At 47.0% G+C, this 26,035-nt stretch overlaps 1 protein-coding gene across 3 annotated transcripts in view; it reads right to left on the bottom strand.

Moving 5' to 3' along the window:
- Nucleotides 1–26,035, bottom strand: part of LOC144946109 (forkhead box protein P1-like) — a 269,120-nt gene that overhangs the window by 152,508 nt on the left and 90,577 nt on the right. For all 3 annotated transcript variants that reach the window (XM_078874847.1, XM_078874848.1, XM_078874849.1), the window contains exon 2: nt 8,963–9,152. In XM_078874847.1, coding sequence (XP_078730973.1) covers nt 8,963–9,152 — 190 coding nt within the window. The remainder of the gene's footprint in view (nt 1–8,962; nt 9,153–26,035) is intronic.

Here is a 26,035-nt window from a genome sequence, read left to right as displayed (position 1 = left end):
TGATCAGCGCCGGTCCGGACTCAGCCAGCGTCTCAATCTTGCGCACTGCGGTTTCGGGCCAGCATGGGATTAAATTTTCTCTCTTCCTTTCTTTTTTCCCGATTGTGCGTAAATGATTCAACGATCATCTTTTAGCAAACAGTTTTAATGCCCCACTCTAAATTGCAATAATTAAATAAGCATCCCTTACCCGCCCACACCCGCGGGAGCTAACCACGATTAAAACAAAAACCGTTTGTTGCGTGGAAAGAATATGTTCCGTGATGCATTCAGACTATTAACAGACTGCTTGATTACACCATGGAGAATTGTGCTTAGGGGCAAATTACAATTTGCATCAATGCATTTAGTTCCTTGAGTGCAATTGCGTTTTTTCTTTCGCCTTTTCCCCGTCGCCCAGAAATATGGTGCGCGGCGTTGCTTTTAATTTTCATTTCCCTCTCTCTCTCGCTCGGGGATAATGTGCGGGGGGGGGTTGACGTTCGCTCTTCCGAAGTGAGCGCAACTCAACTGTGCATCGCTCTCCCTGTCCCTCTCTAACGCGCATTAATTAAAAGTCCCGCCCGCAGTCACCAATCTCGACAAACATGACGAATAGCTCCGACAATGTCACTCCCCACAGAACACATCCCGCAGAAAGACTCTATTAATCCAAATCCGTCGGACCGTCGTGCAGACTACAAAGCCTCGCAGTGTTCCACGCTGTGTATTTTTTCCTTTTGGGGTGGGGGGGGGCAGGTTTGTTTCATTGTCGACGTTGAAAGTGCGGTGATTTGAGGGGGGGGCGGTTATGTGGGGGGATTTGGGGAAGGGTGGGGGGCAGGGTGATGGCGGAAATGAGAGTCATTTTCATCCGCGCGCTAATGTTGCGTTATTATCGTGGGCGTCGCGCAAAAAAATAAATCACCCCACTATCGGAGTGGCTGATGCAACAAAAAAACCCCCACCGAGTCAACGGTGGGAAAGCCGTATCGATCCACGAGCGCTCTCCGTCTTAATTGGAACACGAGTCGCGTGTGCGAAGTGGCGATTTGTCAGTTTGACCCATCACGCGCCTCTCCCCGCAACAAGTTGCGTGTGAACCTGCCGTCAGAAGCCACGGCCGAGCCGACGGGCAAAGCACGGCGAGCGCGGAGCGCCCGGATTGTTTTTTTCTTTCTTTTCTTTGCGAGAAAGGCACGTGAAATATGTCCTGTTTCTGATTAAAATTGCTGCCATTTCTTTTCTTTAGTACTTTCACCCCCCCCACCTTCTCTCTCCCCCCCCATCCCTACCACGCCACCTCCCAGTTATTTGCTACAATTAGAGAGTAACTGTTCAACTGCAGGAGAACTAAATCCCCTTAAACACACGAGCTTTGAAATGTAAGTGGGATACACTGCAGAAAGCTCATCAGTATGCATTATTGATTGAGTCTGAGATGGCAGTTTTGTTAAACGCATCCACTTCAGCCACTGCCACAATGTCTCGGGGTGATACAAAGCAAACTATGTTTTTTTTACTTTCAAAAAGCGATGGGTATTTTTCTCTCTCTCACGTTCTCTTGTTCTCTCCACCGCATCCCTCCATCTCTGCCTCGCCCCTTTACTTATTGCTTATCGCGTGCACGTTGAACTTCTTTCACAATGTACGTAGCCAACCATGCTCTTCGGAGGTGATGGTCGGACGGAAAACAAACTAAATACAAAAAGCAGTGTCTGAAGAAATGAGTTTTCAATGTAGATTATTTGAAAGTGGCCTAGCTGCAGCGACTTCCTGATATGGGAACGAAGAGCGTTCCAGACGGACGCAGAATCGCATCTGCGAGGCACTGTGGTTCGTAAGTGTTAAGCGTTTCCTACCTCGCCCGACTACTCAATGGGTGTGATGCGAACAAGGTCAACAAGGTTAACGGTACAAGCTTTCCCCTCCCCCCTTCCCCGCAGTGCGAATTGAGCCGCGTTGGCTTATTCGGCTACCTGGGCAAAGGCGTGCATGCAGTGCTGCTCGCGTACGAAGGGAGGGATGCGCAGAAACTCCGGGCCGCTCGCTCGCTGTTCGTTTTTGTGCACGCAGAGAGAGTTTGGGCAGTGAGCGGCAGCATAAAAGCATTGCTTGCCACAAATGAACCACAATACCTCGCCGTTCTCGTCAAGGAGCGTGAACCATCATCACGCAAACTCCGATCATCGTCGCAGCAGCGGATTTTGGCAAACGATCGAACAAAAGGCGGTGGTCACTGCATCGCGTGCTTTCAGATGCGCTTCTGCGGACATCTGGAACACTCTTCCTTCCGCTATTAGGAAGCCACTGGAGCTATGCTCCTTCAATTCTAGATTGACAACTTATTTGTTTAGGGCTGATTGCTGTGTTTAGTTTGATGTCCTTCCCCGGCACCTCCGAGGAACACGGTTGGTTATGTATGGTGCAAAAGAAGTTCAACATACATACACACATTACCATAATAGAGGTTTTTTTGGGTTAGATCGCATAAATATAAATGTGTCGTGAAATTCGCCACCACCCAACACAGCCACTTAGTAAGGTTTGTCACGTAAACAAAACATGCCAATTCGTTACTAGTTCAGCACTAAGCGGTGTGTTGGAGAGTAAATCCACAACATCTACAACCCTGGCTGTCGCCTGATGATGCTGGTTGTAATTACTGGTGAAACGTCGTACTCGAATTGTAAATGTTGTGGGTTTACTGCCCAACACAACAGTGTGCTGTACTAGTAACGAAATGGCATTATTTTGTTTCCGTGACAAACCTTATTAAATGGCTGTGTCGGGTGGTGGAAGGCTAACGACCCATAAAAAACCTCTATTATGGATAATATTGGCCGCAAAAGCCTACGTATTTAAATGATACACGTACGCATGCACGCACCAGGATGGTGAGCGGGCAGCGAAAAGAGAGGGCCAAAAGTCACCCACCAACAATAATTTTCCCATCTGCATTCCAGATAAACGATGTGGCGATGGACAAAGGAGGGCGATCGTTGAGAACATGCGCTGCAAGGAGCAACGGGCGGCCCTTGGTCTTTCAACCTCCGTCCCAAACCCCCACAAGTGTGCCTGCACATATGAAAGACCCGTCAAGGGTAGCTGCAACAAAAATGAGGGGGGGGGTGGGGGAGAGAGAGACACTTTGAAAACGTAGCCTGGGCCCTATAATTCATTTTGATTTACCAACAGCGCTGAAATGCAATGCGTCCAGAGTGCACGGAGCGCTAAGCCAAGCGGACGGGCTTGACTTGTAAGGCCGCCACCACTGCGCACGTGGCCAAAGCAAAGTTGTTGTTTTTTTATGCAGCGTCGGAAGAATTGCGGAATGCTGGATCAGCTCATCGCAGGTGGCGATTTAATTGAAGAATCTCACGCAACGCCAATATTTAGATTCTCTCATGGAAGCGTTCACGTCCAAAAAATTAGACGGATGTTTTTTTTCTCTCTTAAATTTCTGCCCCCCTCCCCGCCACCACCACCGCCCCACCCCTCCTTCACAACCCACAAAGCCCGCATGTCCACAGCGAGAATCAACGCCTCTCTCTCTCTCGCTTTCTCAAAAGTTTGCCGCGGTTTTTTTCCCCATGTGGTTATTTTTTTAATTTTAAATGGCTGCCAACCGCACAAAAAGTCAAAAAAGTCCATGCCGCAGGGCAGAATTACCACGTCATTTTGTTTCCAAAGTTATAGGCATTAGCAGGCGAGGCGTTCAATATTTCTCTGTCATCTCAGGAAACATGCGGAGGCGGCCATTTACTTATTTAGAGCGAAAGGTTTTGCGGGGAGAGATCTCTGCTTGTTTGCTCGGTGCTGCTAGGCAAGTGCACCTTTAACACCTCCCGTCAAATAATCAATACCCAATCAATGGGCAAGCACACCAGCGCTCACGATGTTTGTTTATTCTTTGACAAACATTTGCCCGGGGGGAGGGGCGCCCCACCCAGCCCCACCCACCCACCCCCGTCCCTCCCCCGCTTTTTTTTTATCCTGCACAAGAGATAAGTGAAATGTTGGAATTGCTTACACTAACCTGGCTCAACTGTTTGCTCATATTTCCTCCCCCCCCCACCGACCTGCCGCGGGCTGGCGGTGCGCGTCTGACGTCAAACCGTGCCCCCCTCCCGAGGAGTCAGAAGGGGGGGGGCCCTGTTTTGAAACCGCAAGATGAGATTTCAGCCGGCGACGGTCAACGCGGCACTCGACAAATCCTCGCGACGTCGGCCGTGCCGCACAGATATTCACGTCCTGTGTGACGCGAGCGCGCGACACGCAAAAAAAAAGAACTCACCCCGGGCCTGCCGTGAGATTAGTAAACAATCGTGATTAATATTTAACTGCCCTTTGTCAGTCCACCCACCCACTTGGAGAAGGGTGGCTTGTTTGATCGCACTCCTGCCAAGCGGCCACAATGGTTAGCACAGGTTGGGGAAGGAAAGGCCCCCCAGGATCGGTTCGAGATTGCCAAATATTAGCGCAGTCTTCTCTTCTTGCTCGTTGTGGCTCTGACGTGGATGCAGAGCAACGACTATCGTACTCGTTCAGCAGAGTGGTGCATCATCATCGCCGTGATGTCGCCTTCGTATTTGTGGATCGGGGCACTTGCGTCGTTCTACGTTGTACGGTTGGTTCTGGATGACCACAGTCGCACACTACCGGAGTTTCGATTTAAAGCTTTGATGACTGCAGGAATTCATCTTCTTGGTTCTTTTGGTAAAGTCACGTAGAATGGAAATAATAAAGTAATAAAAATAAAACATAATAAAATAATTCTCACGACGTTTCGTCCACAACGCAAGCAGCCGTCCTCAGGTGAAAAACAGGTGTGTCGAGAAGACAGAGTCTAAATGAATGAACTTCATTCAGACTGTCTTCTCGACAGACCTGTTCTCACGACGTATTCATTCATTCATTCAGACTCTGTCTTCTCGACACACCGGTTCTTCACCTGAGGACGGCTGCTTGCGTTGTGGCCGAAACGTCGTGAGAGTTATTTTATTATGTTTTATTTTTATTATTTTATTTTTTCCATTCTACGTGACTTTACCGAAAGAACCAAGAAGAAGACACTACCGGAGTGTTTTTCATTTCGCATTTGTGCATCGGGGATCCGCGCATCTGCCACGGTTTGTGCAGTGGATGCGGTTCAGGGTGGACCACGAGCTTCGTGGAAGGACAAAACCCCAGCGATCGTCTTCCACGTTGGCTCTTTCACAGCGCAGTCACAGATCTTTGTCAACCCACGACGAACTGAAGGCCTCCCCATGGCTTGACCATACTTCACCACGCTGGTCAGTGGGGATAGGTAAAGGGGAGGCCCCGGGTCCCGTTTAATTAAAATCCGCCATCGATGTTAGGAACTGAATAGTTCCCGAAGAAGCTCCCAAGCACATGGAGCGTTGTTACCTCGACTGACCAGTGTGGTGAAGTACGGCCGAACTATTGCCATTACCGACACGGCATCGGGAGACCTTAATCCACCAGTGGATTGATAAAAATAATGTGAATCATGATTGTTTTGACGGAGCTATCAATACGGTTCTGCCCTTAATTTGTATACTCAGTCGGTCTTCTTTCATCAGCAGCGTTAGGGTCTTATTTAAATTGAAAGCTTTTGACGTCAGATTGTGAGCGATGATCAGTCTGGCGAGCACACACACACGTATTACCTCCAGCAGTTCCACTTGGCTTTAGAGACGAGAGATGTATATCTAAAATATATCGTCTACGTGTGATCGCATACATACACTCTACGGAGATATGCATATCTCAAAATCGTCACGTCTATTTTCGGAATCTCAATCCCGATTTTTTTTTTGGGCGATGTTAAATAATGCAAACGTCCCGACTAATGCGTCTCCCTCTCGAGGCGTTCACGGCGGAAACGGTACGCAACCATTACGACAGCACGGCCGAGGGATATTCAATTGCATTAAGTCAATTTCAAATGTCCCTCATGCAAAGATAGTAATTGGCTCTCGTTCATTATTATTATTAATCTCATTCCGGCTGGGCAGCGGCATGGCCGGAGCAACGGGATGGCGAGCGGGAAGGTAGCGAGCTCAAATCCCCGGCCGAAAGTCACCGCAGCCGATCATCTCTCAGGGCTCGGTAAAATGAGTTACCGCATTGAGAGAGGACTAGGCGGGTCACCCTCTGCGTCACGGGTCATTTGGGGGATGTCCATCGTCGACAGCGACGAGCACTTGCCCCGTCGATTGTTCGAATGACCAAGGAGACTTTATCAAGAAAATGTTTTTCTCATTGTTATCGATCCATTGGAATGCACCGCTTTCCATCCGTTTGTGAAAGAAACCCACACGAAACCTCTGGCCAGAGCAAATTGCAGCCGAAGCATCTTGTCCAATCGCTGGCTGTTTTGTTAGAAGGTCTCTTTGCTATCTCTCTCTCTCAGTTCCTCCTTGTCCTCGCGCTCAATCCACGCTTTCGTTCTTTCTCTCTTTTTGCCAACCCCCTACACTGAAACAAACTTCCCCCTCCGCTTAAAGCGGTCACCTTCGCTCACTAGCTTTCGCTCCACACTCAAAACTCACGTATTGTTACCCCTAGCTCACCCCACGACCCCTTAATCTCCCCCTCATAATGGCCATCGTTATTTTTCCCTCTTCATATTCTCACTACACGGCTTTCACTAATTCCCCATTCGTTCAATCTATTCATCATCATCATTCACTGCCATCAATTTCACTTTCACCAAATTCGCACACTGCAGACTTGCACCCATTGCATCCGCTCGTCTATTTTATTCACCCCATCTCCACGATTACATCCTCACGTACCGTGTACCGTTGTTAATTCTGTGTAATGTGCCTTGGGTAAGGCGCTGCATAAATTCCTTCAAGATAAGATGTCGAATAAGAAATAATAAACTGCTAATGTCCACCGCGCCTGACTCAACTTTCCGCAAGAGCCCACCTTGGCCCCCGTGCCATTGACTCTGCGGTGTGTCCTACAGACCCCCGCTTGCGTCGACAGCGTATGCGAGCGGGGGGTGGGGGGGGGTACCAGGTGGAACATGTCCATCGACAGTCCTTTAAGGAGAGAGCGTCACTGCGCCCGGCGGCGAGGAAAGAGATGCGAGAGCTTGAAAAACGAAGACGGACTCCCCTGCATGGGGCCACTCGTGTTTGTTTGTGATTTTTGGCATGCGTTGTTTTCCAATAAAACGCTGCCACAAGCCGTATTAAAAATGCCCCGCGCGTTTTTGTTTTGTAGATACAGCCGCAAGGAGTGCTTGCATTTGTTTTATTTCCTCCGAGTTCGTAAGCACTTTGCAGGATGCACGCGTAACCTGCACGCTCTTTCGGATAATGTTCCAAAGTCATATTTGCATGAGAGACAGTCAAAGCGTTTTGAGAGCAAGATATTAAAAGTGCGCGTAAGCGTGCGGTACAAGCGCCGTTTTCAAGCCGCATCTCTCCGCGCATTGTACGAGAACGTAATAAGGGATGGAAGTCGCCATTGCATTGTGGGATGAGGACCTGCCCACACCGTGTCAGTGATGGGGATCGTTTGGTCATACTTTACCACGCTGCTCGGTCGCACTTGATAAATGAGGTGGTTAGGACCATTTCAGATGCAACTGCCCACAGATGTCTGTGTGTATGTACGTTGAACTTCTTTCGCACCATACATAGCCAACCGTGCTAATCGGATATACTTTTACATTATAATTCCAGTTGCATAATGGAAATGTGCGCTAACCACTGCACAGAACTCTACCGGCCAAGTTGTCATGATAAACTGTCGTAATATATGCTTTAAATAAAGCAGAACATTTATTAGCAGTGAGCTTATAGAATGTGTATGTGTGTATACATACTGTCAAACATCTCAGAAAGTAAACCCAGAGCACCTGGGTCTGTTCTGTGACCTTCTGCCAGCGAGCCTCCAACATTTCAACAGTACACCTAGCCTGGCACAAACGCCATAGTGACATCACCACCACTTAGTGAGAGATCACGGTTGTTGGTGGTGTTGTTGATATGCAGATGAAAAGAACGAAGGGCTTTTAAGAGATTGTTCATTTGTACCTTTTAATTTTCCTTTATAAATGGTGACATCTTAACTCTCAGTGGAACAACTCTGGGGGGGGAGGAGGAGGGAATCCTCGTTAGAAATGACTGCTACAATACCAAGAAGCAACTTTCGTGAGAATAATAAATAGGCGAGCGAGTGAGAATGATGCCAGCGGAGGTATTTCACAGCTTCAGATTTCCGATCCTGCATAGTCCATTGGATTCTCTTTTCGACGCTTCAATCCTTCCCGCGGCTGCTAGATTTGGCGGTACGAGAGAGTTCTTACCTCCTTGACCCAAAGTGGAGCAGGCTGATGAATTTAACACAAATAAGAACAAAAGTCTTTGCGCACAGAAGCCGCGCTGAGTTATAAGGCCCTTCCAGCTCCACTAGGATGTTTGGCCAATTCGTGAGAGAAGGCTGCAATGCCTGGTAGAAAATCGCCACGTTAAAAGTGAATCACTTTAACAGTAAATAAACATCGAAATCCACACGTACAGGTAAGCAACCCCATTTGTTGCATTGCCACCTACTGGCAACCTCTTAAGAGTGGCAATCGGGCGAGACGGTGGCTCGAGATGACTGCCACTGCATGCAGTCGACGCCCCGCGCCTGCACCGATGATTCCTAACGAGGACGAGGCACGCTCGCAGCTTCGTCGCCCGCCACTGCGGGCAACACGGCCACGGTTTTCGTCTCGTTTCAGGAACTGCGCGGCGTGGCACTATTTTTTGTCGGGGGTACGTTTCGCGCGCGTCTCTGCGCAAAAAAAAAATACAAATCGGGTCGGGAGACGCCGACAACGCGAACACGCCGATCCCTCGCACAACCGCGCACAGCTAAGTCGTTCGAAGGAGCTCGCACCCGACGGCCACGAGTTGTCGCCCGATCACCCGCCGGCCCCAGCTCTCCCGCGTCGAGTCCTCCGTGCGCGTACCTGCTGCTGCTGCTGCTGCTGAAGGTGGAGCATCTCGGCGGTGCTCATCTCCAGCGCCGCGACGTCTCCGTTGATCCTGCCGCCCAACTCGCGCCCGCCCTCCAGCTGACCGCCGTTGATCCTCACCGGGCTCGCAATAACCCTGCCGCCTCCCGTCTCTATCCCGCCATCCTGCATGGTGGAGGAGAGTCTGCGTCGCGCGCCGCCGCCGTCGACCGTCACCGGGAGGAGAAAGAGGAGAGATAATTTCGCGTCAGGCCAATTCTACGTAGGTGTCGCGGTTGGGCTTTGTGTGTCTCGCTCTCGCGCTCTCTCTTTGTCACTTTCGAGTGGCATTGAAATACAACATTCTTTTCGAAATCCACTTTCCTAGGCCATTTGGATTTGAAATTAGCGGGGAATTCTCGCTATGCGGTCTTCAAAAACCGCAAATGTCTCATCCGTTTAAACAAACGACTCATGGAAAGGCTCGCACGCTGACGGAAATCAACTCAAACGATGACACAGCCACTGCTGACGTCCGACGTTTCGTTGCTAGTGCTTGCGGCTTCTTAGGGAAAATGTAATTGTTCAGGTCAGGGCATTGTTCACGACCTGAAAACGCATTAGACACTTATACTACGTACAACATCGCAAGTCAGACTCACAGGCGATTTTAGCGTTGACGGAAATGTGAACATCTACAATGACAGTTACACCACCATGCACAAACACCACACTGGGTGTGGGTGTGTTAATTGGTCAGGGCAGATATGTGGCGGTCGGATACGCAAGATTATAGCACAATTAAGCAATACAATTTACAATTAAATTTGATGTTAACTGCAATGATAGAGCGTTTAACGATCGTCAATCTGCCCATGATCAAACTACCCGGAATAAGTCTGATTTACATGAGAAAAGCGGCTCCCGTAACGCCGCCGTGCAAAGTAGAGGGCATTGCAACAAAGTCCATTGTTCTACTGTACTTCTATGATATCACAGCCATCAGAATGAGAATCGGAATCTTTATTGAGCCTGCAGGAGGAATCCGATGAGCTATGAAGCTCTTCTCCACGGATGTCCCGGTAGGGGCGGGTCGGCAAGTTAAGCCCGCGGCGACTGGCGAAGTACGCCATGAGTAAGCCCTCATTGAGCAGTGGACAGAGGAAGGGCTCCAGGTTCCATTACGGTTCGTTCGCACGGAAGAACCTCGCCTGCTCTCATGGCTCCTTAACAAGTGGGTGCTGCCAGGTTTTCACAGAGGAGAGGTGGTGGGGGGGGGTTGGCGATAATTGCCGTGTTTAATCACGATTGGGTAATTTGCGGGGAGAATTTGTTCAACATTTGGTCAATTTGGACCATGATTTCGCACCTCCGATAAGCACGGTTGGCTACGTACTGTACAATAGAAGTTCAACACATACACACCCACAATACCCACTCTTGCGGATAACGTCATGGGATCTTTAAAATTATTTTTAAACACATTTTTTAAACAAGTAAGGCCCACTGAGCTGGCCACAAATGATATGCCAGTGAAGTGGCTTATCATATGGAAATCTATAGCACCCAAATACTCTGAAAGCCTTTCTAAATGTGCAGGTTAAAAACCAGAGAAATCCGGAGAAAAATCTACGCAACAACAGATAGAGATAACATGCCAACTCAAAATATACAGTAGGCGTCAGCTTCGGGATCAAACCCATGGCCTCCTGCATATCAGGCGTTTACATCTCTTAGTCAGTGGCAGTAATAACCAGGGCGGCCGCCGGATTTGAACAGCGAAGCTCCGCAACGAGCGGCGAACGGCGTCACCCCTGGGCCGTGTCATCACTCACAACGGGATGCGGCCTTCTGTCATCTTGTTTCCACTGTCACCAACTTGAGATATTTGTGGAATTGTCCAAGAAGGGACGTGATTTTTAGAGTTGCTTATTATTCCGGCAGTCTAATAACCATTTCCCATTCCGATGACGTAGGTGTACGTCATCAGTTTTTTTTTCCGATTCCGTTCTCGGTGACGTACGTCATAAAATAACTTTATTGGTACACCTTCAGGTCGGAAGACGTACCGAGGCTCCCACAAGGCCAGGCGGGAGGGCATGTGGCACAGTTCGGCTCCGGCTTACATAGAGTGTGGTCGTGTCGCTATTGTTCTCTGCGGTGAGTAACAATGTCTTTAAAAACAACGGCGCTACACCTCTCTAAATAAAGTGAAAGCCGAGCTGCTTGCACGTTCCGAGATTCAGCGGTGAACGGGACACCCACACCCTGCAACTTGCAGGCGTATCGAGACGGGAAAGGGTTAACTGGATGCAATTTCACGAAGTCTCGGGTCCATAATGCTGAGCAGCTTTTGTAGTTTTGCCATCGGTTGTGGTGACCATGTGGCAGCGTTTCAATGTTCTCTTGGGGGGAGGGACGTGGGCAATGTTTTGTCACTGCCCAATAATGAATAGCAACACAAGGGCCCAAGCTAGCAGGGCACTGCGCGAACAACATGGAGTAATATCCAAAGGAATTCACTGCACCTGTGCGTCTCTGCGTGTGTGAAATCGGAGGCGGAAAAAAAATAACTTTTTCGGAAAATTAATGAGAAATAAAATAAGCAAGCCGTCAAGTGAATATCTATAAACATTGCTATCAGATTAAACTAGATATATACGTAACTAAACTCCAACTATTTTATTTTATTTCAACAGGTAAGGCCCAATGAGTTATATAGCGAAGTGACTTATCACGTCTACATTTATCACAGCCAAATACTCTATACACATGTCCATGCGAGGTGGCCATGATATGGCAGTGTAGCGATGGATTCTTGAATCTATCTGTGCCGATCGCTGAGTGTTTCCAACTGTTTTGTGAGAGCTTTTCTCCTTGGCACGCCAGTTTTCTCCCCCGTGGGAAACACACATCAATGTCATTGACAAAACGTGCCAATTCAGAGTACGGATGAAAAAACAAACATCTTGAGACTCAGTGAGACTGTCCTACGGAAATAAATGCTAGAATGATGATAATTATTACGCCTAAAACTGGCTTCACATATATTTTTAATTATGATCAAAATCATTACAAAAGATGGCAAGGCTACATTCCGACTGCGTGACTAAGTAAAAAAAAACTACAGATCAGAAGAAACATCAAGCAAGCTGATACGCTCCCACCAAGCCGAATGACGGCAAGATAAGAAGATAACTTCAGAAAATTTGATGTGCAGAAAAAAAATGCATAAACATGAATGGGGAACGATATGAATGATTACAGATGTATTTATTTGTTCACGACACGGGGATTATGACACCCAAGGGGGAATGAGCCGACAGAAAATTAGCGAAGAACTCGTCGATGAATGATGCAGGCTCGGTCTCAAGATATAAATATGAGAGGGGGAAAAGTCGTTCACAATAAGTTTGGTGAACAAAGCACCTCGATTGTTGGAGGAATAGAAATTTAAAAGGCAACAGAGCACATTTACCCCAGGCGAACAGCGAGGGTGGACTGGCATAAAGATGACGAAGTGAGCAGGAGAAGGGTGAAGTATCTTTAGAAACTTTAATCTAATCATGATCAGCAGAACACCAATATGACTGCACGATAACGTTTTCAATCAGTGCACAAAGCACGGCAGATGCGGATAACTGATGCACAAATGGAAAATTAAAAACTCTCCGGCAGTGTGCGACTGTGGTCATCCAGAACAGACCGTACAACCTTGATTTGAAGCGTCTGTACAAAGTGTAACTACGTAATGCCCCGATCCACAAACATGAAGCAGATACACATTCCGCTGCTCGTGACCCGGTTATCTGGCCTGACCACCTGAATGTGAAATCGAAGCTGTTGCCCTGCATCTAAGTAAGCCGTACGGAAGGAGTGCATGTTGCCTGCTGTGGACGTAGAGTTTGTAAACATGCACGCTGACAAAACACATTTAAACAAAAACCGACAGGTACAAAAAGAACCCGGGAGAGATGCCATGCTAGATTTGAAGCTTTCGTGACTGCAAGGATTCATACTCTTAGGTTTTTTCGGTAAAGTCAAGTAGGTAAAAAATAAAATACTTTAGTTGTTTTCATTTATTTTATTTTATTTTTTACCTACGCGACTTTACCGAAAAAACCTAAGAGTATAGATGTCATGCTGTGAATGCCAATAAATTATATGCATCATCATCATAATGATGATGATGATGCATCATCATCATTTCGACAGGACGCGTCCCAGCGGTCAAGCCGAATGTTGAAGTGGCAGTCCAAAGGGAAGGAACGCAACCAAGACGAATGCCAGGAATTTTGCCTCACTTGATACAGTCAATTTTAGCTGTGACGGTCCCACCTGATGACGGAGACTTGTGTTGCCTCTGAAACGTCGTGTTTTATTATTTTATTTCTATCATTATTTCAATTATTTTATTATTTATTTTATTACTTATTTTTACCTACGTGACTTTACCGAAACAACCTAAGAGTAAGACGAAGAGCACCTAGGTAAGAGCAATGCGATTATCTCGTGCTGAAGTGAGATGGGTTGTGGCATCGCAGGATTTTGAGGGATGGTGATGTGGGACAACCTTCATCCAGCAGTGATAATGATAATGAAGTGTTGTCAGGAAAGACATTCAAACAATGAGGCAAATATCTTCTCACTGTAAGAAAACATTTAATAATCAACATCTAACCACCTACATTATTGCTGCATCTCCGTGCGTCCAAAATCAAGAACGTTTTCACGTACACACATTTAAGAATTTCAGTTGACACGTGCTTATCAAAGTGCAGCTCGGATAACGACAACATATAGCACATTATCATAATTGTCATCATCACCGCCATCACCAGCCATCATCAATCCACCGTGGGATTAATTCATTTCCGTGCCGATGTGTGACGTCACTAAACAGCATTTTCAATGTTTACTTCCTGCGGATTAAACAATTTGAGTAGATTGCCTCTATGATGCCAAGACGCACATTGTATCCGAAATTAGATTCACGTCGTGACAAATTGGCACAAAACACATTTTTTTTTGTGAGATTACGTGTGCTATTTTCAGAGATGCATATCAGAGGAGTAATTTTGGCATTAATTGTGAGGCTTATTTATTTGATTAAGGCATAATAGGAGAGTGCGAGAAAGGACGGCTTAAAAAGCTGATGGCCATTTGTTGGAGATTATTAAAAATGCCATGATTAAATTAATCAGGCTCCTGTCAAAAAATCAAAGAGGGCTTGCAGATAAAAAGGAAAAGCCTCGCTTGGATATAATGCAGAAAATTTGATTTGAGGGACATTCTGAAGGTCACTGCTTTGAATGCAGTCTTGGGAATTGTAAAAAAAAAATGTTAACTGACAAATTCTCTGCATCATACGGCTGATAAAGAAAGTGGATACGGACTCTTGCAAAGGTGGCAGTGACCATTTATAAAAAAAAGCGATTCACAGCATCATCGTTAGGATAAATATTTTTATTTAAAAAGAAATCATCTCCGCTGAGAGCAATTATGTTGCACTGCCCGAGTCAATGCAAATTAACACTCAATTAATTTACTAAACAAGCAAATAAATGACTGGCAAAAAGAGACACGTGCGTGCGCCTTTAATTCCCACTATTATTTACTGCAGTAATATTCAGAGAGACGATATGAAAATAATGCCCGTCACGAATATTATCGCCGGAGCCTATGCTAAAACAGCATAAATTATGCATAGGGCACCCGTATTTAAAATGATGAATGTTTCATCGTATTCACCCAAGTGCAGATCTTTTTTACACTCTAGCTCTTTGAGTAAGTACTACTGGCCAATCTATGTATTTATTCATTCATTTATGTTATTCCGTATTAAAACAACAACAAACATTTCTACGGCAATGGCAATTGCAAAAATGAAAATTCGCGACTGCTTCATCTGCACCGTTCCAATAACGAAAGACAAAACAATGTTGCGCGAAACGTTGCGGCAAACGTTCCTGGGAACAATTTTTTTTTACCCGGGAATAATTCGATTTCACTTCGACGTAACGACAGGAAAAAAAACCGGTGGCGCGCCCTTGTCGGACCGAACTGAATTGGTGAGGAATTCTCACGCGCGTCAGGGTAATTCCGCTCAAGTAGTCGTGTGACGGCGCAAATTCGCGAACACCGCTTCAAACGTACATCTGACCGTCTGCACAAATGAAACAAAATTCGGTTGGATTGAAAGGAAGGTTTATTTAATCCTTTAATTTTGAGAAGAAGCGCACCCCATCGGTGTGCGTGTGTGCATGTCCGTGACCTAAAATGTACGCTGCTTTAAAACCTTTTTTCTCAACACTGTTTCGTCATCGGGGGTAGTTTGCCCATACTTCACCACGCTGGTCAGCGCAGGTTGGGCGAAGAGTGTTCGCGTGACGGCCTCGGTGACCTCTTCCTAACTGTGAAAGCAATCACGCGCTGTTCAAGCTCACTTTGGAGTTCACGCCATTAGAATACAGAGCGGCATTGTTTCCAAAACGATAATTGTGACCGACAAATTACGCCGCGTTGAATATAACGAAAACAAAGATCCCCCGTAAGGCCTTAGCGGGATGCTGGGGCAAGTGCTCTTAGCGAGAGCACCTATGAAGGCCGGCACGGCACACGAGGGGGTGGGTGGCCAGCACCAACACCTGGCCGCCTTTGTCTCCCCATTGGCGATGTTCCCACGTTGCACCAGGTACTCATTTGAGGCTGAGTCGACCGAGGGAAGGACGCCACATGACCGGTTCATCACAATCGTCACCGGCGTTGCCCGGTGAGCGGGAAATCGAACCCGGGACGCCGGGTTCGTAGCGCAGCGTGTCCCAACACGCGACACGGCGCTGAGAACTGCGCCAAGAAGCAACTCCACGCGTCGCCCCAGAGCGAAGGAGAAGGCCGCCATCCGCTCACCTCGCCAAGTGAGTAACGCATTACATCGTTTCCGCCAAAGTGTACGCGTCTTTCGCACTGTAAACTGCAAATTTCTTCACTTCCTTCCTAGACCGACGGCGAGGGGAGAGTGCAACAAAGGAATTCCTATTCCTCAAGGCATTGGGGGTGGAGGAGGATGGTTGGGAGGGTGGCGGCGGCTGCTGCTGCCGCGGGGGGGAACTGACACACCATGGCCAGACTTACCCACACATTCGCTGCCGCGCGCGTGCGCGTGCGTGCGTGCGCGTGTGTGTGTGGGGTTGTGCAGGCGGGGTGGGATTGTGTGCTTAAGGAAATACGAGACGTCTCATGCAGGGCAAGATGGTGATGCCGCTAAATGCCGCCACGGCCGCCACCACCGCTGCTCTCGCTCGGGAGACGTCTGCAAGAGGATCTAGAGAGGGGGTGGGTGGGGGGGAGGCAGTCTGAGACTTCTCGAACACCTGAGTCGTCTCGCCTAGATGTTAACTACCTCGCCCGGTATGCAGGGAGGTTCGTGGGTTCGATCCTGCTGTGTGTTTGGAGCTTGCTGCGCGTGTTCTCATTTCTCTCTCTGCCCGCGGTCGCGTGGATTTTGTTCCCCTCCAAATTTAGCAACACGCGTTTCGAGCATTTGTCTGCTTTGCATGTTCCACACGATGAGCCATTTTGTTGAGCTATCATATGTGGCCAGGTCGCTTATGAAAAAAAATCCTATATAGCTCCGTCGGTCTTTCCTGTAAAATAAAAATGGTTTAATGGTTTATAGCTTCACTCGGTGAGGAAGCTGCCCTCCTTCATCTCCGCACTTGAACTTGGAAGTATTTATTTATTTGTTTATCTAAACAGTTTTTGAGCACAGGCCCATAAAACAGCACCTTTATATAGCTGTGACAGATCGCACCTCCGATTAGCACGGTTGGCTACGTACGGCGCGAACAGAAGTTCAACATATATCCATAGATAAAGAGTGTGACACGCTTCTCGAATTCAGTAAGGCCATTATTCCGAGAGCATTGGAAAAAAAGTGGACGATGATAGGAAAGGGAATTGCAAAGCGGAGCTGTGCGATAGGCAAGCAGCAGAATGATAAGTATTGTGATCTTCAGTGTGGTGGTGGTGGTTGAACACAATGTGGTCGATGACACCAAACAGTCGGTCTGATAGACCGGATTCTCTACATGCTTGGAACAATCAATGAGTTAAGTTCACAGCAAACGGTAATCACGACAGTAGCAATAGAAGAGTGAATAAGAGACGACTGACGGGCGGTCAGTGACTGCAGTGCATCAGTGGAGTGCTGCATTATCAATCAACCTGACTGATTTACGTTGATCAATATCAATGGAAGAGAGAGTGAAAAAAAACATGAAAATAAAAAAATGTTCAGCGTTAGACCCTTTTTTGTATTTCTTGTACACTTTTAAATTAACCGCCAAACAGAGAAAACATCGTATTCACCGCGCAACGTATTTGATCTAGGATCTAGCCATTGAGGGGGATGTTTTTTTTTGTTAATCAATTAAATGCTAATTTAAATGGACCACTTTACACTCATCACAGGCGCGTGCGTTAGTTAGCACTTGCGGGTTTCATTGCACGGACGTTCACGGAGTCGGCACCGGGGAGAGTTTCGCTTTGGAATCTAAGGGGGGGGGGTGAATGTGATGTCAGGTGGGGCTATGGGAAAAATTCTGCTACCTGGGAGAACTGCCAATAAAATTGCGGGGAAAGGCCAAAGGGAGAGAAAAAAACCCCAGCTGAGGTTGCAGAGCTTTTAGAGAAGCACATGAAGGGTCCTACTTCCCAGCCTCTTGATTGTCACCATGGTGAAAGTAAATACTGCCGGGCAGGTCTGTTTGCATGCGCACTCATGCAAACACATACGCCATGAGTGGGATTTTTATGATTAAACTTCTTTATCGCAATGCAAAGCTTAAACACTGGGGGGGGGGGAGAGGTGGGTGCTCGTACACATTGCAATTCCAGCCCGCTGCTGCTGCTGCTATTGCTCTGGTCTTTCATTTATTTGATCGGTTACGTTGTAATCTAGTAACGAAATAAGCACGCACACTTAGAATATTCTTTTTTTTACAATTCCAGCTCTTGGAAGTTGACGGCTACCACCGTGAAACTCTAGTTTGTCATTTTGTTTGTGTTTTGTCGTAATTGAAAGTTTGTTTATCGATATATACGGGGACCATTTATTGATTTGCTTTAAAGGGACATTCTATATTGTAATGAACAAAAAATGGCACCGCAGTTATGAGGAATAGAGGATTTAATCTCGAGTTCCGTTTAAGTCGTATAACCAACATCCACACCGCCAGGTCATTTGTGTGTGAAATTAGCGAGGAGATTCCCACTACAGCCCTCCTAGGCAAACGCTCGCACGCTCCCACACACACACACCGGTGGAGATAAACCCCAAGGACGACACTGTTTTTCGCTCCTCAAGTCACACCCTAAACAAGCTCCCGGGCACCTGCGGCGAAACGTCGGACACCGTGTGCCGGTGTTGGTGCTGTAGAACCAACGGCACCCCCCCCCCCCAGACATCACGAGCGCGGATAGCCACGCAGCGGTGGCACAATGACGACGAGATCGACTCGCCAACGTGCTGCGCAGTACACAACGCGACCACCACCATTCCGTTTTGGTTATCAATCAGCCCGCGTCCCTAAGGCACCGCAACACTTGAGACAAGTCTTGAAATATAAATAAATAAATTGTTTCTCCGACACAAGGTCTGAATCTATTCGCAAGGGATACACACTGCTCCAGACAGTCTCTCTGCGCGATTAGCCACATTGGGGGGAGTTGGTGACCTTCCCTCGCGTGTTTTGGAGGTATGACTTTTTTTTGTCTCCCTTTCCAGTGACCGTAAAATTTTAATTTTAACTCCCAGTAGCATTCTCTCCGCGATTTACAGTGGGATTCGGAGTGAGATAACCGAATGCTCTTTACAATAGGATAGACACCGGGATATTAAATTTTAAATATTATTTTAAAACATAAAAAAATCGCCGTAAGTTAATGCTTTTTCGTTTAATATTTCATTTTTTAGATTTCAACGACAGAATAGAATGCAAGACAGAGTTGCAGTAACACACAAACAACAACAACCACTGGGTGACTCGCACACACGCACGAACTCACGGCGTCACCCCTTCTTTGCACGAGGGCAACACCGAGCAATGACAAAAGAGAAAAGGACAGAGAGAATAATGGAATTAGCAAAGCGCGGCGAGCAAAGAGGGAAAGTGAAATGTGAAGGTGAGATCGAGTAGGGAGTCAAGGCAGATGCAAATCAACACAGGTTGAACAAATTATGTTTTATACCACCAATTCCATGAACTTCGTTTTATTTGGCAGAGTATAAAAAAGGACAAATATGAAATAAAAGTGGATAGAGAAAATGTAAACAATTTGTTTAATTGTTGCAAAAATCTGATAAAGTGACGTTTAGATTTTGTTTTATAACGAATTGGACTTGAAACACAAATGCCAGCAGCCTTCATCAATTCCCGTCTTGGGGGATTCATGAACATCAATAAACACACGAAAGCTTGCACCAATCACAGCCTGTCACAACCACGACACGCGCTACACACAACACGCATGAGCCGCTGATGTAAATCCGAGTAATGTTCCAGCTAGGCTCGGTAGATGACTCAGAGTCCACGCCGTGCTTGTCAATTTAAACTTTACTCGTACGGCAGGGTCACCCTCATGTTGCAAATCGTTTCATGTCTGAAGTGCTAAACACCTAAACCATATGCCGTGCACCCATCATTAGTGAACCGAGTAATTTGCCTCCTGTGGTGGAGCGTGACACGGTGAAGTTCGTCACTGGCTTTGCAATACGTCTGACGCCGAGGAGGAAGATTCTACCGAGAACACGGTATCGTCGTGATAATTTTATTGTTTTATATTTGTATTATTTTATTGTTTCCCTTCTACATGACTTTACCGAAAGAACCAAGAATATGAATCCCTGCAGTCACGAAAGCTTTAAATCAAAATGTATAAATGTTAGTGTTGTTTATCGCCTCTGTCAAGTTCTGCAGGGAGCGTTAGCGCTGCATTATTTTGTTAATTACCCGGATGTAATTCTCACCGTGTTTGGGACTTTGAAATTTGCAGATCTGTCAAGTTACCAATGGAACGTCACATTACGTCGAATAGCACTGCACATTCTAAATGCTTTCAACATTCACGCTCCACGCGTGATATTCACTCCGGTTCTATTGACTGGAAATTTACGCCAGAGCGATTGATATATATTATCGGCACGTGAATAGCCGTTGTTATTCTTACGTATCTTGCTATTGCTTATGTATTTAAAATATGAAAACTCTGCTTAATTTCGATGTTTTAATACATATATGTATAATTTAAAAGCCCGAATATGCGGGCTTTATTTTAAATTAATTCTATTTTTGCTGAGCACAGATATATGTGGCGAATAAAATGCTCGTGAGGTGAAAATAGAACGAGAAATTTAATATCTTTAAATTGTTTGCACCAACACACCGGCTTGATATTAGCGATGACATGTACACTCTTAATTAAGCTCCGACTTAATTTCGTGCATTATTAATGTTATGTAAAGGTTTATTTTTATCGGTCTCCTTATGTTGTGCGAATCTGCATTTTACACAATAAAAAAACACAGTTCCACGTCGGGGAAATCCTACTAAGGATTAAACTATCGTCATTATTATCGTCAGACGGACGCAATCCTTTGCGCGCACGCTATGTTCAACCGAAATCTAATTATTCCTTGGGACCGCTTCCTGCTCCTTGTTGTGAAAAAAAAAATCCTTGCAAAGCGTGCAATTCCCAAGGAAGGAGGCATCAGGAAGTTGTTGGAAAAACAGTCGTCCCAATCAGGTAGATCATAACGAGCTCGCAATGCCTCCCATGGCATCACCACCGAAGCTCGTCAACACGCAAGGACAATGTGAGACACAGGTGTTCCATTTGGCACGCAAAACTCTCTGCTTTTGGAGCCTTTCCCAAAAATGGTCCCTGCCACCTGGCTAACAGCGTGGAGCCAGCTTGAATATTAAAATTATATATAATAAATGAACCTGCCATATATTAACTGTTCAAATTATTCCGGTTAAGAAGGCTGTTCGACATTCATTGTTGCCGTGACCCATCCCGTAGATAAAAAAGGCACTTTTTACAAATCTATAAATGGGATTTTTTTAAGGTGTAAGCAGAGATGAGCTGGTGAGAAATCAGCGACGTGGTTCTCTTTTCTGACGAAATGGAAAAAAAAACCGCAACCGATCCTCGCGAAAAGACTCTTCTCATTATTAATTGTAAATCGTTTCTTAACAGCGGCTTTCTGATGTTTTTTTGGAGGGCAAGACGCCGACCATGCTCCGAGGATAATGAGCGTGTCACTTTTCTTTTGATTGGAAGACCCTCGGCGAGTTTCAGAAGCTGCCCTTGTGAGCAACGCGTGGAGGCCACGGGGTGTGCATGAAGGGGGAGTCCGGATTTCACGAGGAGCCGGCCACGATTTTGGGTATAAAACAGAAGGGAAAAAAAACCGGTGGAGCGTTGCGGGTGGAGGGGGGTGGAGTGTTGGATCCCCCCCCACTCCCAAAAAAAAAGCAACGGGGTCCAGAAGAGCTAAATCCTTTTCCGTGCGGTTTGGCATCGGAGGACATTGCTCGCGCCAGAGGTGCTATGATTAATTAGCCAAAGAAAGCGACACGCGTCGTGTTATCTTTCGTCTCGACGGCTCGCGCGAGCCACTTTGCTCGCAACGCCGGCGCTGGTTTGTCGGCGAATCGCCGAGCGGACTCTTCCGAAACAGTCTCTGGTTACCGTTAGAACGCGCAACAACAATACTGTGCTACTACTGATACTGCTATAGTAATGACGTTTACATTATAATTAATGCATTACAGCCTCCACCCCCACCCCCCCGCACAGGCAGAGATATTTTCAACGACGTAGTAAAATAAACGTTAGTGGAGAAACGTAACAAAGTGTGCACATCATGAGGTGTTACTACTGGGGCAAATATGGATAACGTCGTTGTACTAAATGCGCGCTCCGGTATTTAACGGGCGAAAGCAAGGACATTTTTGACAAGGTAAGGAAGGAAACGTTAGTCGGGAAGTGAATTTATTCTTCCTTGTTACGTCGCGCGGAGTAAGGTTTGAAAAAAACAAGTGAGATGAAAATAACGTAGCGCGAAACGTGCGCAAGCAATAGCGCACACTCGATCGCAGCGAGTCGCCGAGCGATATTCTCCAAGCGAAAACAACGTTGTCAGAAGGATGTCTGATGACCGGAGGTAGATTACAAAGACGAGGAACCTACTGGTAATGACCTGCCAAGTGCAACATTTTCTTCTCGTCTTCATGGACTTGAACAAACGTTGATCTATTTTTTTGGTCAAAAATTAACAAGAAGCCCCCTATCTTCTTTAAACAAATCGCCATTCATTTGCGAATCACTTTCTCACCAAAACGCCAAGGTGGATTTGAGTTGCAGGGGGGGGCACGGAGTGATGGCTTAGTGCTTAGCGCTGGTAACCTGAGTTTGAATTCCCAGCCACAGCAAGCATCAGTTGGTGAACGATATTTGAGCCCCCGGTACTGGACTAACCGCTGAACCAAATCCACACTGGCCGGCGTATGCATGTAGGTACGCTGAACTTCTTTCGCACCGTACGTAGTAGCCAAATGTGCTTATCGGAGGTGAAGTATGGCGAAACAGTACTCATCGCCAACAATACTCCGTTTGGAAGGTCGTCGTCCAGCAGTGAATTGGCAAATGGGGGGGGGGGGGCTGTACATTTATTGTCATTAATTACAAACGTGCACCGACGTCGCGATGCCTCGGGCCGACGATCTGTCCAAACGTCAACGCGTTTGGACAGATGAAGCAAAAAGCAGCCACGCTTGTAGCTTTGTATTATTCTTCTGGAGGTTTTGGAAAAAATTGGTCATTCATTTTGCACAGATTGCATCCATAATTTAAACAAACACATGCACTCACAAGGAGAGCAACACAATATGCATGTTGACATGAATAATTTTGCTTTGCAATTTGCCGCCTCGAAGCACAGTTATCAGTTATTATTTAATATAATCTAATTTTGTGGGTTTACTTTGATCAGCCACTTTAAAAAGTTGAGTTCCCCCCCCCCCCCACACTGCATTTTAATCCCAGACTTTTAAATCGGCGTTTGTACAGCGGCTATCACTCGCTCTCCCTGGACCTTTTCACCCTCTTACGTGACACATTTCCCCAAAAACGTTAAACGCTCAATCGTATTATCGTTGTTGTTTCAATTGACTTCGACGGCTGTTTCCTAAATTATCAGTAACCGGCAACGCTTCCCTCGATGACAACGGCCTTTGAATATAAACAACGGCGAGTCAAGCCCTGCGAGACGGCGTTCGCAAACGCCGAGGGCGCTCGTGAAAAACGCGGGACGCAAACATGAACCTGCCAAGCGCCCACAGAAGAATGGAAAGATGCACGCTCAGAATCACATTGAGTCGCCGAAGGAGGAGCACATGGACGCGACAACATTCAAGTGTTTGATGACATCACCCAAACTTTGATACGACGGTCAAGACAAATAACAGAGCGGCGGCCAAGGAATGGAAAGCACGAAAAAAGACTTCCGCCGAGGAGATGAGAGCGGTGAAATTAGTGTTTGTGCAGGTGCTGGGCAGAATAATACGTTCATTTCAGAACCATGAGAGGTGGCAGCGGCTTGGGGTAGTGCGGGTGGGGGTTAATCTATCAGTGCAGCAGTGGATTATCCATGGTTGATGATGATGACGATCACGCAAAGCAAAAGCAGCTGGCAACCACCTATCCGGTAGCACTCTCATTGCGTTTCACGCAAGCTACGCGCGGCAGAAGCTGGGAAAAGTTGGGCCAGGCTGTGGGCAGATGGGTTGACGTCCTGGCAATTACGCGGGAATTGAGGAACCTCCCCCGCCCCCCTCCCTCACGTGAGGATGGCGTCAGACCAGTGATGGCAGAGGACGCATTGCTCTTCCTGCTTGGGTGGTGGTGGTGGGGGGGAAGTTACCCAGGTGCACAATGAATGAAGGTTACTCATAACCTCGGTAACATTCACGTCAAAAGACCTAATTCAATAAATCATTCTCTCTCTCTCCTTCTTAAAAAAAAACCAGGGGGAGTAACAGCGCACGCTGTCAAAAAAATAAAGATGGATTCTCAACATCGCCGCTGCGACCGGGGGACGAGAGAATCTCCAGAGACTGGTCGCCACGGAGAGGCTCACCGACCGACTTACGCCAAACTAGCGGAGCGAGCGCGCCGCACGCAAAGACGCAAAACGCACGCAAAGACGCAAGCGGCACGTTTTAGTTATTCACCATCACCGTTTCTGCTTTACCGGGAGTAGGCCCACTGAGCTACGTGGCTCGTTGTCCGAAGGGACCTGGCCACAAATGATAGCTCAGCAAAGTGGCGCATCGTGTGGACATTTGTAGCAGCCAAATACTCTAAAGCGCACCACCGATTCAAAATGAGGAGGAAAAAACCGGAGGACCCGGAGAAAAAAATCCACGCAACCACGGGGAGAGACATGCAAACTCCAAATATACAGCAGGCGTCAGGGTTGGGATCGAACCCATAGCCTCCTGTATACCAGGTGTGGTCGAGCGGCAGAGAGAGATGGATTGTGCTTCAATAATAGCTCAAAGGAATAAAAAAACCGACCGATCGTTGCTGTTGTGTGGAGTTCAGGTAACCTGACAGGGCAACCTGTTTACAAGAAGCCAAGGTGGTTCGTGGAGATTTGGCATAAAGCCCCCAACCTATACCCGGCCAGTGTCAAACCAAGGTAAAGTGGTCTCCTGCTCACACGAAGTGGTGATCATTTACTGCTTAAAGCCAGTAGTGGACATTCCACATTGCCATGGCAGGGGCGAGTCTACCCACAGAACAACCACTGATGAATCTCCCACAAAGTGGTACGTGTTTTAGCGACGCCGGAGGGATGATGAGACGAGCGAACCCCCAAAACGAGCATTCCAACTGCGCGCCACTCGTTCTTCCGCTGAGCCTCGACTTATTTAGAAGCGACACGCGACGCGGTGCGGGTTTAGCGGAGTGCCTTCCACAGGGTGGCACGTCCTGCAACCGCTGCGTCGCACGAGCAGTGCCACCGGGCATTGAGTTCCGACAAGATGCAGATGCCGGAGGCCCTCGGGACGCGGGAGCTCAGCCACAGGCGTCCGACAGGCGTTGAAGGCCTGAGAGAGTTGGTCACTCATTTGCCCAGTCCACATCCCATCAGCTGTCGAGAATAATATGCGGGCCTTGGGCAGAGTCCACGTCATAGAGACGGAGCGGCAAGCAAGAGAGCGTAAATTCGGGAGCATCCAAAGTTTTGTTTAGGGGGTGGGGGGGAGAGGGGATACAATGTTGATATCAGTAAATATGCGAGTATAACGTTAGTTGATGATTTCCACACAGAACAAGGCGTTTATGCAGCAGTTGTCGAAAATTGCCCGATATCAACGCTGCTGTCGAAGAAGAGTACGATAATAACGTTGGTGGTGACAATAATAATAACAATAATAATGATAACAACAGTAGTGCCTTATTTCTAATCACCAACAGCACGAGCGAATACGAATCCGTGAAAGTAGGGACGAATCAACGAAACGATGTGTGTGTTTTTTTTGTTAGCCCGCAGAATGAGGAATTCGCCGACCTCGCTCTGCATGACCGTGCCCTTTATGAGTTTCACGATGACCATGTGATACGCATTTGCCTCATCGCTGGGCGCACTTCTGTGCGTGTGCATGCGGCAGCAGCGGCAGTGAAAGCTTTACAAGGAGAGGGATTCAGCGTCGTGTCCCACGCTAATGTAAACTTGGCGACAAACAGAGCGGTCATCTCAAGAAGATGCCATGTTCGGCGTTACAGATGTACCTACTTAGTTGTAATTACTTCAGCGTGGCGGAGACGTGCTCTGACCATGATACTCAAAGCATATCACGTGCATCGGATGAGTAATAAAATATATATATTACAAATATATAAATAAATACAGCTGCTAATGCTATGGTCCACTTACAGAGAAAACATTCTCTTCAAGCTTAGAAATAAAAAAAACACCGGCCTTGACTCAGGCCAAAATATCATGACCAATTA

The sequence above is a fragment of the Lampetra fluviatilis genome, chromosome 40 (assembly GCF_964198595.1).
Source record: "Lampetra fluviatilis chromosome 40, kcLamFluv1.1, whole genome shotgun sequence".
NCBI lineage: Eukaryota > Metazoa > Chordata > Hyperoartia > Petromyzontiformes > Petromyzontidae > Lampetra > Lampetra fluviatilis.
This window is presented reverse-complemented; position numbering and strand designations above follow the sequence as displayed.